General features: G+C 42.6%; 1 protein-coding gene across 1 annotated transcript in view; it reads right to left on the reverse strand.

The window, feature by feature from the left end:
- Window positions 1–1,561: 1,561 nt before the first annotated feature.
- The window catches only part of MUSK (muscle associated receptor tyrosine kinase), a 92,856-nt gene continuing 75,868 nt past the window's right edge, over window positions 1,562–18,549 (reverse strand). The window contains exons 15-17 of the mRNA XM_043515032.1: window positions 18,080–18,271; window positions 9,245–9,393; window positions 1,562–6,805 (exon numbers count right to left, since the gene is read on the reverse strand). Of these exons, the coding sequence (XP_043370967.1) occupies window positions 6,123–6,805; window positions 9,245–9,393; window positions 18,080–18,271 (1,024 nt within the window). The 3' untranslated portion in view covers window positions 1,562–6,122. The remainder of the gene's footprint in view (window positions 6,806–9,244; window positions 9,394–18,079; window positions 18,272–18,549) is intronic.

Here is an 18,549-nt window from a genome sequence, read left to right on the forward strand (position 1 = left end):
CATGGAGTTGTTTGTTTACGTAAAAGTTTTCTTGCCTAAATAAATTCATGTGCTATCGCATCTCATTTACATGAGTCCTGGGGGACAGCAGATAAACATACAAAGTTGCATGCATGCTCACTTACACACATTCAGTGCTTGCACGCATGCTGCAGGATAAATTTATTGGTCTATAAATCGTATTTGATTTACAATACATCAGTAAAAAGATGCCTGGTTTTCAAATATTTGTAATTTTTATTTATTTTTTAATAAATGGCTCTCTGGTGTGTTTTTAGTTGATTTATTCTGGCTGTTGGATGCTGATACAATGTTTGTTTACTTAGTCCTACATTTTGGAAAGGGTTACAAAATAAGGCATTAGCAACACAAATGTACCCTAAATATAAAGTGTGACCTTTATTTCAGATAGTACCTCTGTGTACTGGATACGGGTTTTTAGCTCTATCATTAGTGTCCTACATTAACACTGAACTATAGTTTAATATGAACGTAATAAACCCTCTGTTCTGACATGAAATAGATCCTGTTTCAATAACTTAACCAGTATCAAAACTCCAAAGCCATGAATTTAGGAGGAGGGGTGAAAAAAAGAGTGCCCCATGTGCTTCCCCTCCCGCCCCCATGATATACCTTTTATTTTATTAAATACTACACACCAGAATGACACAGGCTGTGCCAGTGTGCAAAATTTGCTGTGAAATATACATTGCTGCTTGGGATGTCATTCAGAAGCATCATTCATGAAATGCACATCAGATAATTACAGGAAATTATAAAAACAGAACATGTGTATATAGCCCGTTAGAAATAATCTGATTTAGATTAACCAATCAGGTTTAGTCCATGGATATGTTTGAGGCACTTCTTCTTGGCCAAGATTGCATCATGTTACTGACTGAAAGACCATTACAAATATGAATCCAAGCATGCAAAATGTATTTTAATCATACTTTTTAAAAAAAAATCTATAAAAATATGAATAGGTGGATTTCTGTATCCCTTGGATTTTCTGGTTAGTCACTTCACACTACATGTCCTCAGTGGTATAGCTTCATATATGCTCTGAATGTTTTTGTCAAATGTGCTGTGAAATCAAATCTACTTTATTTTACTACCCTCTTCATGAACACTTAAATCCAAACAAGAAACAGCAAAAAAAAAAAAAAAAAAAATTTCAATTTTTTTAAACAAGAGACTACCCCCCCTTCAACCCACATGAAAAACAATTTGACTTTAAGTAAATTAACAGAACACTCTATATCCCTCTTGGTAGCAAACATACAGTAACAAAGTTGTAATCTCAAACAAAGGGGAAATACAATTTCTGTACAGCAAGCTGAAAAATATACAACAGCCGGGAATCCTCAGGATAAAATTCACCCACGTGCACAACACCAATGCTAGGTCTATGCACCACTTACATCCCCAAAATAGGGAATCATTTAAATGGCCTATGTGCTGGTGGCCCTCTACACAAGGGTGAGTTCTACCCATGTCGTGAGAAGTTTTGCTAGGAAAAGATCTTTTCTTTTCTTTCCCCATGCAAAAAGGTGGAAACATTCTTTGTTTCATTTAAAAGAACAACTGCTAACTACCATAGATTTCAGGCTCACACTTATTTTACAAAGGCTGGAATGCTGGACAAGGACAACCAAATTCTCCTCTTATTCGCACCGGTACATCCCTATTGACCTTAATGGGTCTGAAACGGTGTCGCTGAGTGAAGGACTTGGTCAGGAAAGTGCAACAAAAAGGGGTATTATTCCAGTGAGAAGGCGCTTTCTCACTTGTGGGGTGAGGAAAGATTATAGCACGTGCCATTATGAGCTTTTAACTGGACGGGCTGGAAATATCATTAAGCAGCATGGAAACAGCTGTCAGGGTTGGAGGACTTCCTATGACAGGTGAGGGGAAAGGAGGAGGGGTGATTAGCTGAAGGCAGCACTGGAATCATAGAAAGAGAAAAATGCAAGTTCAATCTCTCAAGCTTTACATGTATTTATTTGTTTAGAGTTCAGCCGCTCTGTAAATCTAAATCCGCTCTTGAGACCTTTAGGGAGGAGTTGCACCTGGGATAGAAAGAGGGGCTTGCTTCACAGAAGTATTTACTTAGAAGAGAGGATACTGACTGTCACGCAGGAAGTATATAACAGAGCCAGGGACTGAAATTAGATTACCCGAGTCCCTGGTCAGTGCCTCCACCACAAGACTTCTCCTTCCTGTTTAGAGCAGGAAGGATGGTCCAGCGGGCGGGGTGCCAGGATGGGACTCGGCAGACCTTGGCACTAGTCCCTGCTCTGCAGCAGACATCCTGTGCAACTTGGAGTAAGTCACTTAGTCTCTTTGTGGAGTCTGTGCCTCAGTTACTCTACTATAAAATGGGATAATAGTATTTCCCTAGCCTCAAATACTATGGTAATGAAGACCATGCAAGTAGCAGAGATCGTTCTTCTAGTGGAGCGGTGATACTTGAGATTATATCAGTGTTCCAAGCTATGTAAACAGTTCTCGGTCAACAGGGTGGCTGTGAGACTTCTGAGCATACACACTGCTGCGTTGGTAACTGTATACAATTTACATGTGCCCTCGCACACTTATCACAACATCCCCTAGCATGGACTGCAGCTCCCTACTGTGGCCAGAGGAAGCAGCTTATTTCTTTTCACTGTTTCTGGTAATGGTGAGCTCCTGGGTTAGGTGAAATAAGCAGCAGTGGTTTATAAACACTAAGCCATGCTCTTGTGGCTGTATCCAAAATGTTTTGAGTGATGGTTATGTGAGAAAATATGTGACTACAGCACAAAGCAGAGCTGAAACCGCAGTTTATAAAAACCTAGCACATTGCATTGCTTTTCTTATTGCTGGCTTTATTTCTGGTTATTTTTCCAACTAATAAATCCCACTTTTGAGACCTGACTTCTGTGGTGACTCCTAGATGAAAGCAAACAGCTTGACAAAACACAGAAGTCACGCTGGCCCATTAATGGCTACTCTAAAGCTTCCATATTGCTGGGATGAACCATGGATTGCTTTCTGATTACATATTAGATATAACTATGGGATCCCGGATTCTAAGCTGGATAACTTTCCTCTCTCTCTCTCTCTCCTCTGGAAACCAAGAAATTAAAAAACTGGTTCAGAAAATATTAAATTTTCCTCATGAAAAACACCACGTGCAGGGATCTTGAGCAGCTTTACCAGAGAAGGAATTCTAGGGCTATGTTTATGCTAGCACTTACTGTGCTATAACTTATGTCGCTCAGGGGTGTGAAAAAGCCACCCCCATGGGCGACGTAAGTTACACTGACTAAGTGCTGTCCACACTGGCACTTGTGTCTGTGGGAGAGCTTCTCCCGCCAACACAGCTACCGCCACTCAGGGGGCTAGAGTAGTTCAGCTGACAGGAGAGAGCTCTCCCATTAGCTTAGGGCGGTTACTTTAGAGAGCTTATAGTGGTGCTGCTGTAAACTTTCTAGTGTAGCCGTAGCCTATGGCAGAGATGTCTGCAGGCTGGATCTGACCCACAAATAACTGATGCAGTGTTGTCTTCCTGAGTGTGCAGACAGCCTGAAACAATAGCTGCCTTGTGCCCCAATTCGTCTGTAGTCTCCCAATGACACTCTGCATATCAGCACTATTTCCTTGCTGATAACTTTAGCACAAGGAATGTGGGGTTGGGAGTGAAGCCTACATATGGGAACTGGGATCTCTGGCACAGAAGGAAGGAGAGAAAACACATGGGGATGAGAAAGCAAGAGGAAACAGTGGCATTGCTAAAGGAGAGGGTATTTTCTTACAGAGTGATGCTGGATGTGACAAGAAGGCTCTGAAGCAGTAACAAATGATAAGTAAGAGTTTAGTTACTACATTGCCACATTTTACTCTTGGTGCAATCTATGAAGTCAGTGGGAGCTGTGCTGTGGATTGAGGGGTGTATTTAGGCCTAAACGTACACCCCAGCCCTTGTACCATAATTTAAAATTGAATTTGTCCCTCTCCGCAGGATGACACTCTTGCTCTATAGGTGCTTCCACTAACGGTGAAATTCACCACTATGCACAAGACATGTGAATCTGGGCTGTGATTTTTTTCACAAGTGGTTAGCATTTGCCTAACTGCTGTCATTGTGATCAATGAGAATTGCGTCATTGACATCAACAGGAGCAAAATCAGGCAAAAAACTGAGTGCTTGTGAAAATTCTCCCGCCCCCTCAACAACCCCTTGTTCTTGGAGATTAGATTTGAACACCATCATTTTTGATCGAAGGCATTTAAAAACGTATGGTGAGCACCTCTAGTGTATAGGTACAATTTTCAATCGGAGTGTAAAACTAGTAAATAACTGACTGGGAACAGGTTTAGAACCTAATCATGCCCTTTCTGCATGTAGAACTCCTGAACTCCTATTGAGGTGTATAAAAGCATGACTCAACCTTTTTGAGTTATAAACTCATTCTAACACAAATTATACAACCATCCAGTATGCATTGACAAAGATTGTAACATCATCAGAATAATATTTCAGTGTTACTTGTACACATAACAAAATGGACATGTTGTGAAACTAATGAAGCAGGGTTTTAAAAAAAGTGTTCAATTTCTTTGTGAATTCTCAGATAAACAGAGTATTTCATAAGGTCATACCAGGGCCCACTGGGACAAAGAGCGAATAGAAAATTTCCATCCTCCGCTCCCGAGTCTAACTATTTTTCTGTTTGAGCTATCATCCAAGCTGTTTCATCATATTGTCTGCCAAGGGCAATCTGGAAGTTCATTTTAAACTCTTTCCTTTGCTGAAATAGCCCAGCCGGCTAAAGTGTTCATCATTAGATAAATTTGATGTTAGCAAAATTTTGAAGGGCCAAATACTAAAGTCTTTATTGAGGGCTCAATTGAGCCTGTGAGGCCCAGTCCTTAGTTGGAGGCTATGTAGACCCATTTTGCCCTACCTGGAGCACAAAGAGGAATTTCACCTTGGAGATGCAGCACTCCTCCCAAAGCAACCCAGCATGCAGGAGAAGTGCTCCCACTGCTGGATCCCTTCAGGGGAGGCAGCCTACTCTCTGCTGTGTATCTGGCCTGTTCCCTCGCCAGTGCATAGGGGTAGGGGAGGGACCCTACCTCTTGAGGGGTTTCTTATCTGGGAGGTACAGAGCGGGGAGCAATCCCTGTGCTCCAAGAACTGCAGTGGTGTTGTGCTGTGCAGGGGCAGAGATTTATACCCTTCCTCACCCTGCCTCACACAGCCCCACACACCTATGGAGCAGCAGGCCCAATCTGGCCCTCCCTTTTTATGTTCAGCTTTACTCAGGCAAGCTCCCATTGACTTCAGTGGCAGCTCTCAGTGCCCATTATGGGAGTTTACCTTCCTCTGTAGCATCCATGTATTGGCCATTGCTCGGGACAGATGTGACAGGCTAATGGTCTGATCTTGTGCGACAAATATTATCTCAGAGTGTGAGAGAAGAAGGAAATTAAAGGGGAAAAAAAGGGATACATTTTTTTAAAGAAAGTGAATATGTACAAAAAAATTTAAAGGAAACAAAGATTTTAAAAAGAGATTTGAAAGCAGAAAGGGAAGAGGAAAAGAGGGAAAGCTAAACGCATGAAAATGGGATAAGGAGAGAATGGGAAGACAGGGAAATTAAGGTCAACAGAAAGTTTTGCTTTGAGGGGAGTGTTTTGTTTGTCCTTAGAAATCATAAACGGTAACTTTTGAACTAATTTGTAGTAATAAGGACTGGACTCACTGGTTTTCGAGGGAGTCTAGGCCTTGACTCAACTGCAAATTTAGTTCACTAGTTCAGAAGCTAAATCCGGTTTATAAAGATAAAATGAGAACTTGCCCCTTGATTGATCAGCAAGATGCTTCTGCTCTCAGCAAAACTGTCCTCCTCTAATGTAGCCACTACTCCCAAACATCCCACCTGGCACATACAGTCTCTCCCCTTTACCTTTTCGTTTTAGCAGATTAACCATACAGATTAACCATGCAGCCCGACCCTGCAGCCCTCACTCAGAAAACTCCCCTTGAGTTCAGCTTGGGTGTTGTGGCTGAGGAGTGGGCCAGCTGCACTGGGCATAGGATGGGGGTGAAATGTCATGCCGCAGTACACGCCTCACACATAGATAGCAGCCACTGCCCTCTCGTAAATACGCTCCAGGATGCGATGGATGCTGGCAAAACTGGGCCGGTCAGCAGGCAGCTTGCTCCAGCAAAGGCGCATCAGGTTGTAGAGCTCCAAAGGGCAGTCGTCGGGGCAAGAAAGGACGTTGCCATCTCTGACGTAGTAAATCACCTCCTCGTGAGCCATCCCATAATAGGGTTGCATGCCATAGGAGAAAATCTCCCACAGGACCACGCCGTAGGCCCACACATCGGACTCAGTGGTGTAGCGGTTGTAGAAGATGGATTCGGGGGGCATCCAGCGAATGGGAATGGCATCATTCTCATTGGCTTTGTAATAGTCTGCTGAATAGATATTCCTCGAGAGGCCAAAGTCAGCGATTTTTACCACTCTATTCTCGCCCACCAAACAATTTCTGGTGGCCAAATCCCGATGCACAAACTTGCGCTCGGAGAGATACGCCATGCCCGCTGCCACCTGCTTGGCAATGCCGAGCTGATCAGTGCAGCACAGAGCGAGGGGATTGGGATTGGAGAGCCTGATCCTGGTGTCAAGGTTACTGTGGCTCAGGCCGCAGAGGTTGTGCGGCGAACGGGTGCGCAGGTACTCATTGAGATCCCCGTAAGCCATGTATTCGAACAGCAGGCACATGGGTTTCCCAACAGCACAAACCCCTGAAAGAGAGAAAATACACCGTCAGTCTTGTCTTTTTTTTTTTTTTTTTTTGTATGAGGAAGATTTTTTTTAAAAAGCACACATACAAATTAGGCTCTCAAATCCCCCTGACTTTCCTTGTGCCTTTGTTAATCTTCTAATGTTGAACTCCAAGAGGAGGGAAAAAATGTAATGTTCTTGGCTGATTTACTCTGATTCCCCAAAATAAAAAAATCGGATGCCTTCATTTGACTACGAACCAAATCTTGGTCACATTCATGTTAACAAGGAGTTTGCCATGGACCCCATCATGCTATAGGTACCGTACAAAGGCAAAACAGACAGCCCCTCCCTCTAAGAATTTACAACCAATATAGCGGAACTCTCATAAACCAAGCTTCCGTGTGCCTTGCAAAAATTCTAATTTTTCCTTGACATTTCTTTATAAACTACTATATTTTTGCCCAACTCAGGTACACCTAACAAATTTCTACCGTTTTACCAACTATCTTATGTTGTCTATCCTGGAATAAAAGCAAGTCTCCCATGTTAAGACAAATATCTGCGAACCATTTAATATTTTAATTTTGCGTGTTTTCCCTTGGGAGTTATAACGAATTTCAAACAAATTTATAACCAGCTGAATGACATGGAGACAAGTACCCAGTACATTTTGATCGTATATCTTTTGTATCTTAAAGAAAAAAGCATTATGATTATGACAAGAGCCAGGTGTCAGATGCAAGAAATGATCAGCAAATATTCCTTTGAATTTGAAAGTGAATTATTTAAGGAGGCCAGGTTTCCTAAAAGGCTATTATTCTCAATTGGAACTACTGGATGCTGGGCACTTTTGAAGATCTGGCTCCAGATTCTTTATTGTGTGTGTGTGTGTGTGTGTGTGTGTGTGTGTGTTTTTCAACATTCAATGAATGAAAGAATTATTCAATTAATAGATTTCCAAATTATTCACAGTTTTACCAAATAAATAACAATATTAAACCAATTTTAGAGCTGGGCAAAAAGACACAAACATTACCAGTATTCCACTGCTTGCCAGGCACTGAAAACCAGTGCAACCGGCATTCAAATCATACACACTTTGCTTTCTTATAATTGCCATTCAGCACAGTCAATGATATGGCTTATTGTGAAATATGAAATTCTTGCCAATGACCTAACACTTGTCTCTCGGAGAAAGAACAGACATTTCTCAACGTGATAACATCTGGTTCTAGCAAGAACAAGCAATGTGAAAGGTTTATAGGTCAAATAGTGTTCATTTCCTCACACCCTTGCAATATAAAACCAGTTAATTCCTGTATCTTTGGCCTTTCCAAATTTATCCAATGTGTTAACAATAAACAAAAAGTTGATTCTAGTTTAGGGCACTTCCTGTTCTTCTTTTCTGTTGCTGAAGTACATACGCCAGGTCAGCTTTCATGAAACCAGATTGTCTACAGAATTCCCTGATGATGATCCTATTGATATGACAAAGGCCAAATCTACCTCCAGGGAGTTTACAGAAGAACCCGAATTGGTTAATGACCTCTACCACTGCTGAAAGATGACGTTTGCAGGGCCAAAATTCTTGTGGTCAGATTTCTTGATGGAAGAATGACATGGGGGCCCACCATGGAGGTGGTGCCCTCTAAGAAGCCCAATAAACTTATCAAGCTATTTTCAGACTGTCTGCTAATGGGAAGGAGGAGAGAGAGATTATTCTTGTTCTTTCTATTTTTAAAGACTCAATGAGTTATTCAGGCAATACAGTGATGGGAGCCATATGAGTAACAGACACAATCTGTGTGCTCAAAATTTGCACCCACCGTTTTGCGCCTGCAAAATGAATAGCAATTCTGAGTTACTGCATCTCTAGCCAGTTCATTTGTACGTACAGCAAAGTGGAGGTGTAAGCAATAAGATTTTCACCCACATCTTTCAACTGCAGGCTAGAAAAACGTGTATGTACTGACCTGTAGTCTCCCTGAGTTTCATCCTGAGTGAATTGACTCAGTGGCTTCAGTTCAGTTCTTATTGCAAAAATCACCAAAATTTGGAACTAACTGGTGTCTATGTTAAGAGTCTTAGTAAAGAGAGACTGATGTAAGTGATGCAGGAACCCCAGTGCAGGATTTGGATCTTATTTACATGGCCATATATAAAAACTAGTCTGCCTCGGTGTAATGAAAATGGCATTAGCACTAAATATTCAAATGTGTGCCAATAGAGAATGCAAAAAAAAATGCAGTGGCATGTACAAAAAGCCCCCAACAACTAGGGCCTTACCAAAAGCAAATTTCAGTTGCCCATTCCTTAATTTGCAATTTCCACATAACTGCAAATCCTGTGTATGCAACCTTAGGTGTGTTACATTTTTGAAAATTTAGACCCAAAATGACAACAAATGGATTGCTGGAAAGATCATACCCCAAGAGCTTAGCATTTTGTTTTTGTACCTAACAGTTTGACAATATTTGGGTTATCAAATTCTGCCATGAGAGCCGCCTCCCTCTGGAAATCAGCCTGCATGTCTGCCGAAGCTTCTTCCTTTAGCATTTTCACTGCCACCATTGTGAATGACTCAGAAGGAAGCAATCCAGGAGCCCTAGGAGAAAGAGAGAATTTCTAAATAGGACTAGAGGTTTTGCATGCACGCACACGCACACAATGTTAGCCCCATATCCGGTTAGAAACCACAGACCAAAAAAAGCAGGGATTGGGGGAGGAGTCTCAAAGCGGTGACCTGCAACTGGAATTATTTTGCAGCCTTTTTGGGCAATCTCCGGAGAGGGCAAGCACTGAAGGAGAATGAAAATCAAACCCACCTCAACTTTAGAGATGACTCCTCCTTGGCAGGAGTGTAAGACACATGGTCAGTGTGTGGGAAAGGTGACGCTATTGCTGCCCTTGTTGTGTCTGTTCTGTGGGTGTCTGAGGACTTTAAACCCCCTTTAGTCAGTCCTGCATATTTTGCCACCTCTACCTTTTTGAATATTTTTGAGAGGACAGTAGCATCTGCTGAGCTTTGCTTGCTTCCATGCCTACCCAGGAGCAGCTGCTGTAACATACTATAAATTGAAGATTTCTACAGCTTAGAATCATAGAACTGAAAGGGACCTCGAGAGGTTATCTAGTCAAGTCCCCTGCATTCAAGGCAGGACTAAGTATTATCTAGACCACCCCGACAGGTGTTTGTCTAACCTGCTCTTAAAATCCCCAACGATGGAGATTCCACAACCTCCCTAGGCAATTTATTCCAGTGCTTCACCAACCTAACAGTTAGGAAGTTTTTCCTAATGTCCAACCTAAACTGCCCTTGCTGCAATTTAAGCCCATTGCTTCTTGTCCTATCCTCAGATGTTAAGAACAATTTTTCTCCCTCCTCCTTGTAACAATCTTTTATGTACTTGAAAATTGTTATCATGTCCCCTCTGTCTTCTCTTTTCCAGACTAAACAAACCCAATTTTTTCAATCTTCCCTCATAGGTCATGTTTTCTAGACATTTAATCATTTTTGTTGCTCTTCTCTGGACTTTCTCCAATTTGTCCATATCCTTCCTGAAATATGGCACCCAGAACTGGACACAATACTCCAGTTGAGGCCTAATCAGCGCAGAGTAGAGCGGAAGAATGACTTCTTGTGTCTTGCTTTCAACACTCCTGCGAATACACACCAGGCTGAGCTTTGCTTGGGAGGCTGCATGGCCTAGCAGATAGATCATGAGGCTGGGAGTCAGAGTTGGGCTCCATTCCCAGTTCTGTCACTGACCTGCTTTGGCACTTACGGAAAATCGCTGTCTTGTCAGCTTAGTAAAGCTACAGTAATAATATTTCAGAGTAGCAGCCGTGTTAGTCTGTATTCGCAAAAAGAAAAGGAGTACTTGTGGCACCTTAGAGACTAACAAATTTATTAGAGCATAAGCTTTCGTGAGCTACAGCTCACTTCATCGGATGCATTTGGTGGAAAAAACAGAGGAGAGATTTATATACACACACACAGAGAACATGAAACAATGGGTTTATCATACACACTGTAAGGAGAGTGATCACTTAAGATAAGCCATCACCAGCAGCGGAGGGGGGGGGGAAAGGAGGAAAACCTTTCATGGTGACAAGCAAGGTAGGCTAATTCCAGCAGTTAACAAGAATATCAGAGGAACAGTGGGGGGTGGGGTGGGGGGGAGAAATACCATGGGGAAATAGTTTACTTTGTGTAATGACTCATCCATTCCCAGTCTCTATTCAAGCCTAAGTTAATTGTATCCAGTTTGCAAATTAATTCCAATTCAGCAGTCTCTCGTTGGAGTCTGTTTTTGAAGCTTTTTTGTTGAAGTATAGCCACTCTTAGGTCTGTGATCGAGTGACCAGAGAGATTGAAGTGTTCTCCAACTGGTTTTTGAATGTTATAATTCTTGACGTCTGATTTGTGTCCATTCATTCTTTTACGTAGAGACTGTCCAGTTTGGCCAATGTACATGGCAGAGGGGCATTGCTGGCACATGATGGCATATATCACATTGGTAGATGCGCAGGTGAACGAGCCTCTGATAGTGTGGCTGATGTGATTAGGCCCTATGATGGTATCCCCTGAATAGATATGTGGACAGAGTTGGCAACGGGCTTTGTTGCAAGGATAGGTTCCTGGGTTAGTGGTTCTGTTGTGTGGTGTGTGGTTGCTGGTGAGTATTTGCTTCATGGAAAAGAAGCTCTTGAGGAATTCCACCATGATTTCAACAATTTCCATCCCACCATCAACCTCAGCCTGGACCAGTCCACACAAGAGATCCACTTCCTGGACACTACGGTGCTAATAAGCGATGGTCACATAAACACCACCCTATATCGGAAACCTACTGACCGCTATTCCTACCTACATGCCTCTAGCTTTCATCCAGATCATACCACTCGATCCATTGTCTACAGCCAAGCGCTACGATATAACCGCATTTGCTCCAACCCCTCAGACAGAGACAAACACCTACAAGATCTCTATCATGCATTCCTACAACTACAATACCCACCTGCTGAAGTGAAGAAACAGATTGACAGAGCCAGAAGAGTACCCAGAAGTCACCTACTACAGGACAGGCCCAACAAAGAAAATAACAGAACGCCACTAGCCATCACCTTCAGCCCCCAACTAAAACCTCTCCAACGCATCATCAAGGATCTACAACCTATCCTGAAGGACGAGCCATCGCTCTCTCAGATCTTGGGAGATAGACCAGTCCTTGCTTACAGACAGCCCCCCAATCTGAAGCAAATACTCACCAGCAACCACACACCACACAACAGAACCACTAACCCAGGAACCTATCCTTGCAACAAAGCCCGTTGCCAACTCTGTCCACATATCTATTCAGGGGATACCATCATAGGGCCTAATCACATCAGCCACACTATCAGAGGCTCGTCACCTGCGCATCTACCAATGTGATATATGCCATCATGTGCCAGCAATGCCCCTCTGCCATGTACATTGGCCAAACTGACAGTCTCTACGTAAAAGAATGAATGGACACAAATCAGACGTCAAGAATTATAACATTCAAAAACCAGTTGGAGAACACTTCAATCTCTCTGGTCCCTCGATCACAGACCTAAGAGTGGCTATACTTCAACAAAAAAGCTTCAAAAACAGACTCCAACGAGAGACTGCTGACTGGAATTAATTTGCAAACTGGCTACAATTAACTTGAGGCTTGAATAGAGACTGGGAATGGATGAGTCATTACACAAAGTAAAACTATTTCCCCATGGTATTTCTCCCCCCCACCCCACCCCCACTGTTCCTCTGATATTCTTGTTAACTGCTGGAATTAGCCTACCTGCTTGTCACCATGGAAGGTTTTCCTCCTTTCCCCCCCCCTGCTGTGGGTGATGGCTTATCTTAAGTGATCACTCTCCTTACAGTGTGTATGATAAACCCATTGTTTCATGTTCTCTCTGTGTGTGTATATAAATCTCTCCTCTGTTTTTTCCACCAAATGCATCCGATGAAGTGAGCTGTAGCTCACGAAAGCTTATGCTCTAATAAATTTGTTAGTCTCTAAGGTGCCACAAGTAATAATATTGTTACATAGCCCTTTTCATCTTCAGATCTCAAAGCACTTTATAAAGGAGGCCAGTATCATTAACCCCATTTCACAGATAGGGGAAACTGAGGCACATGGCAGTGATGTATCTTGCCTGGCAGAACCTGAGACCCCTGTCTCTTGAGTCCCAGTCCAGTGCTCAATCCACGAGGCTACATTGAGGCCTTTTTCTGAGTCAGCCTCTAGCCACCACTGTGATATAAATAATAATCATGAATATTTTTCTTATCCTTGGGGCACTCTTCCCTTAACACTTTTAATTATAGATGCTGGGTCCTGAGCTTGTCAAAGACTTAGGGATATCAATTCCCAAAGCACAGTAACTTTCCATTCTTTAAACACTGGTCAAACCTATGGGAATGGTGTACATTTTATTACTCAAGGTAATTCCTACCCATGGAGATATATGGAAGCCATGCCCTCAGTATTATGTTCCTGGATGTAGCCATCTAATGCCTATAAAAGGTAGCATCCATTTGTGAATTCTGTTACTACACCTGACCCGCTGATCCACCATTGCTTAAGTGTCAGGTTATTTTACTGTTCAGTAGCCATGAGAGGTTCTAGTTTCCAAAGCAAACTTCCAGTTTCCTTGTCACCTATTGCAGACTGATGGCATTGCAACAGATGCACTTGGCTACTGTAAATGTCACATCATTGTTAAATGTCGGAGAATGGCAAAACGCCCATCTAAAAAGAAATCTCCCAAGGCAAGCCAGTATTACAGCTGAAAAGTTTGTCTGTTGAGATCCAGAACGTAGGAGCAATAAAACTTATTCTTCTTTTTCGCTACAATTGCCTTCTTTAAAGCAAAATGCTATTTGTGTCTTCTGGTGGGTATCGGAACTTCCACTGTGCTATTTGGGACAATACTCTTTTCACGTACCAGTCAGTGGCATGTGTCTCAGTGCTTGAGAAAAGGAGAGTATGATCTGCAGTTACTGATAGATAATGTGAGTGTAAGAAAGATAAGGGGGCTCACCTCTTCTGATTAGCATCAAGGGTTCATTAAACCTGATCAAAAGCCTAGAAGGGTTTATTCGGAACAGAAATAAGAGACAACACGGGTTTCACATGGTGTTCTTTTGAGTGAGAAATTCACCCCTGTGCAGAGGCTGGCAAGAAGCCTAGGTACCTCTTAAATCCTGAAAGCATAAATTAAGTGGGATTTAAGCAGTGCATGAGTTTTTTGCACGAAGGTGAATTTCACACTGAGCAAGTTCTTAGCAGACAAGTCTCTATGTTGCAAAAATCACCATGATTTGGAACGAAGTAGTATCTTTAACAGTTTTAGCAGAGAGGTATAGAGACAGAGCCCTTTTAATCCACAGACTGATCTTTCCAGGGCAGTATTTGAAAACAACTTATTTTGATATTAAACAGGAGTTCAGTTTCCAGGGCTGAAAATTGGGGGGCCTCCTAACCAATAGATTATTTCCTACTGGGACCAGGTTGCATCAGCTGATATTTTTGCTAGTACATGTCTCTCCAGTGCTTGGATTAAATGTTATGCTGCCAATGCACGATGGCGTATGGGGTGGAGGAAGCTGTCTATGCCTTCTGCCCACTATGCATCTGAGCAGCACAGGATAGAATGTGGTTCTTAATGCAGAGTTTGGCTCATAGCTGACAACCAGCACAAAGGACTGACCAGTAATGCAAACAGAGTTACCCACAGATGGACCCAGGAGCTATGTCTGCCCTTATGGTAAAAGGTCTTTTGTGCCTGAGAAGTGCAGTTGCTGACTGCGGTCTTAATCCTAGAGTTTTAGGCAATCTGTTAGATATGCCGGCCCATGGCCGCCGAGCTCAAACTGAAGAAGGCAGCTGCATGCTGATCGATGTAGAATCATGTGGTTTGAGAGCTATAAAAAGAATATCAGCAATACATAAGATAATGCTCAAAACTACTTTTTATTAGGAGGTCTTGAGCTGGCCCTAGCTTTGCTTAAGTGGCTGATTTGAGCCGGCAACTGATCTTGTTCTTAAGACAGATGTGACGGTAACTTGTTACATCCTCAATTCCCACTGCAGGAGACAGTTCTTAATACAAATGGCAGTCTTTCAGAGGGAGCCAGTAAATAACAGCCAGTCACTTCCGGTCCTGACATGCTGCTTCACCCAAGAATAAGTAAACAGTGAATCAGAATTTTAAGGAAGCCAACTGGCAAAGAGATTATTGGCACTGTGTGTAGAATTTATGTTTACAGGGATGAAATATTATACAAGGAGAAATAAGAGGCTTACTAAATTTACTCTGAGACAGCCATTAACATACATAGGACAGTGAATTTAGTTTTCCTTCTGAGAACAGAAAAAGATTATTTCTCATGTGGTAGCTTGAGTGTTCCATCCAGGTATGGGTCTGGCAGTACTGGAAGCTAATAGAACCATTATTTTTTCTCCACCAACTCTGTGCAGCAATGCCAACTGCGAACCTTTGCCCAGGAAATGCTCGGCTTCTGAGGCATTCTTGATGAAGCTGCGAAGTGAGAGGATAACGCCAACAACAGGGAGGAAACCCATTCAGAAATCAGGATGGCTAGAGCTTCTCCATCAAGCCAAGTCGTTCCCATAGCACAGGATCTTTCTATTTTCTGTTCATACACATCATGCTCTTTTCTAGTTTTTTAAATATCGCTTAAAAACTTTCTATTAAAAGGAATTGCAAAATGCAGTGAAAATTACATGTGGGAATCTGGAGGGATGAGGATCGTTCAGAGGAAACTCACCGTGGATAGAATTCACCCAAGTCAACAGGGCCTATGTAAAGATCTATATACCATTTAAGGCTCACTTTAACCCATAGCTTAAGTAGGGTTTGAATTGCCTTGTATGTGCCATTCTGTTTGGGTCAACTTCACCACTGTGCAGAGGGACAGCCTATACCCTCAAAATAGAGCTCAAGTGGTCTTAAGTGGGGCATAGTCCTTGTGTTGCCTGTCTGCATAGATGTGAATTTTACCCAGTATGAAATAAAAGTGAATATAGCCCATCACAGTGTGTCCCAGATGCTTGGTTTAGCTAGGCAGATACACTGGGTGTAGGGCTGCTTTGCCTCATCAGAGTGGCACTTGGCATCCAGCACACAGTTATGAATCTGGTCCCATGTGCTTTGTTGCTTCAAGCTCAACTCCTCTCGTTTAGCCAACAAAGCTAACAGTCAATCATAAGCTAAGCATCTGTGATTTTGCTGTGTGCCCTTTAAACTGTTATTTTTAACACTGTCTATATAAATAAATGTGCACTTCCTCCACATCCCTTCAGGGGGACAAAAAAATGCCTCATCCATGAGAAGTATTTCCTCGCTCTAATAACAAATTTAACCTACTACATAATTCATTTCCTAATAAAGTTGTCCATGGTATAACTGACCATGCCAGGGCAGAGTATTACCACGCTATTAAACTTTTAAATGTCTGCTCTTGTAACCACGACTTGCAAGAGGAGTGCTTTGACTTAGCAATCAATGAGACTAGTCCCACAAGTAAGGTTTGTGGCCGCATGCCCATGCTGAGGAGCATGTACGTTTTATGTTCATTTTGTTTCTCTCATACAATTCTACATATAACCTCATTAACCAGTCATGTTCCATCCTGCAGAGGCGTCCCAAGTAACAAGCACATCACTGAAACGAACCATGAAAAGAGGAAAGGGAGCCAAAATAAATACACACTGCAGCCTTTCTACTTCCTTTCAGCAATTCTGGGGTAGGACTTTCAAAACTTCTCATCGCTGACCTAATCTTACCCCACTGATGGCAAAGGGGGTGTTACCACAAACTCCACTGCAGCCAATGGAGGTGGAGCAAATTCGGAGTTCTTTTGAAAATCCCACCCATAAATTCTTGAAAACATTTAGAGAAACCAATACTGGAAAACACTTCAGAGTAATTAATATCCATGAGAACTGGCACTGGGGTACTATTTCTATCCTTTTATCTTCCCTGATTCACTTGTAACTTACATGAGCCTTTACCTCACTGCTCATGATTTATGGTCTTTCACCTGCAAAGTAGTGACTGCCCTCTCCTCCCATCGGAGTCAATAGAAACAGGATTGGTTCTTAATTCCTTGAATTCAGAATAGTGCCAGGAGTAAGACCCTGCAGCTGCACCTGCTCAGTGTTCCTGGCACCCTGATGAGCCAGCTAGAATGCCTGACGGACCACCCTGCCTGTCTGGCTGAGGAAGCCAGCAGGCCAGTTCTTAAACCCAGCAGCAGCAGTAGCTTGCTGGCTGCTCAAATCACATGCTCGGGGACTCTCTGCCTCCCTCTGCTTGTGTCTCACCAAGCCCTGCTCCTGATCTACTCTTCCATGGCTTCAGTCCAGATCCTACCCTGCACCTAGCCTTGTTCCCATCCTGTCCCAGCCTTGTCCTGCCTCAGAACCAGCCCTGCTCCTGCTTTCCCTGATTCCTGGTAACCCATTTCTGAGCCTCGGCTCCAATTCCTGACTCCAGTTCTGTCTTGATCCTTGTCTATGGCATTCAGACTCTGATTCTGGTTCTGACCCTCAGCTCTGATTCCTGATTCTGTCTTGGGCATGTGAACTCTGACCACTAGGCCTGATTCCTGCTCTGACCATCTATGACCTGGTCTCCTGGCAAATAAGAAAAACTGTTGTCAATTTCAGGAATAAGGACCCGCTAAGCAAGTAAGGGTATTTTTGCAGGATCAGGCCTAACTGCAAATACAGTAGGGGGGTAACCACCAGCAAATGTTGGGGGTTTTTTGTTTTTGTTTTGTTTTTTTAAATGCTGGCTGCCATGTACCAACATCTTAAACAAACATGAAATCCTGGGAAAATTTGAAAATTTCACAATGGACTAGTCACAGGAAAAACAAGCAAAATTCTTACTGTTCTGAATGCATCATAAACTTAGCTGCCACATTCAGTTGGATTAACAGGAATAAGTGAGATACTCTCTCTAATATATAGAAGATGACTATGGACATTTGTGACATTGTTTTACCAAATAACAATTGAAAGTGGGAAACAGGATTAAATTAGCCTACTTTTTATCATTAGTTTTGCCATACTTTCACACACACACTTCATTCTAGTTAGAACAATTAATTTCTCCATGACAGTTAGAATAAATGAACAAACATTTTCCTTCTACCAGAACTCTAGCCAGATGTTAATGTCTTCCAGGTATCAGTATTAAGGAGCACTTGCTAGCAGGACACTTACCTTGCTTGAAAGACCCTTCCAAATGCTCCTTCTCCAATATCTCTCACGTATTCAATATTGTTTCTCGGATATTCTAGGCTGAGTAATTTAGGATTCAGGAGAAGGGGTATGCGCTGATACATGGGGTTAGGATGAAGTCTGTCCAGTAGGAGCTCTGATGGAAGAGTGGTTAGCGTTGGTGCTTGTGACTCCCTGAAATGATAGATAAGGAAATGATCAGTGGGTTAGAGCATGTAGGGTACTATGTCAAGAGTGAACATTTTGTTCACCTCATTTGCAGTTTGACTCTGCAAGGCTGAAAAAGGGAAGTGCAGAAAGACTGTCCACAGGGCCTCTTCACACCATAAAGAGTGGTTTGCCAGCCTTGCACAGACAGCCCACCTGCCCTGCTGCTGGAGTAGTGATTATCTACGCAAATGGCTGCCAGGCCATAGCATGCCCTGAATACATGTTCTGCCTCTTTGCTCCCA

This window comes from Dermochelys coriacea, chromosome 5 (assembly GCF_009764565.3).
Source record: "Dermochelys coriacea isolate rDerCor1 chromosome 5, rDerCor1.pri.v4, whole genome shotgun sequence".
NCBI classification, from domain to species: Eukaryota; Metazoa; Chordata; order Testudines; family Dermochelyidae; genus Dermochelys; species Dermochelys coriacea.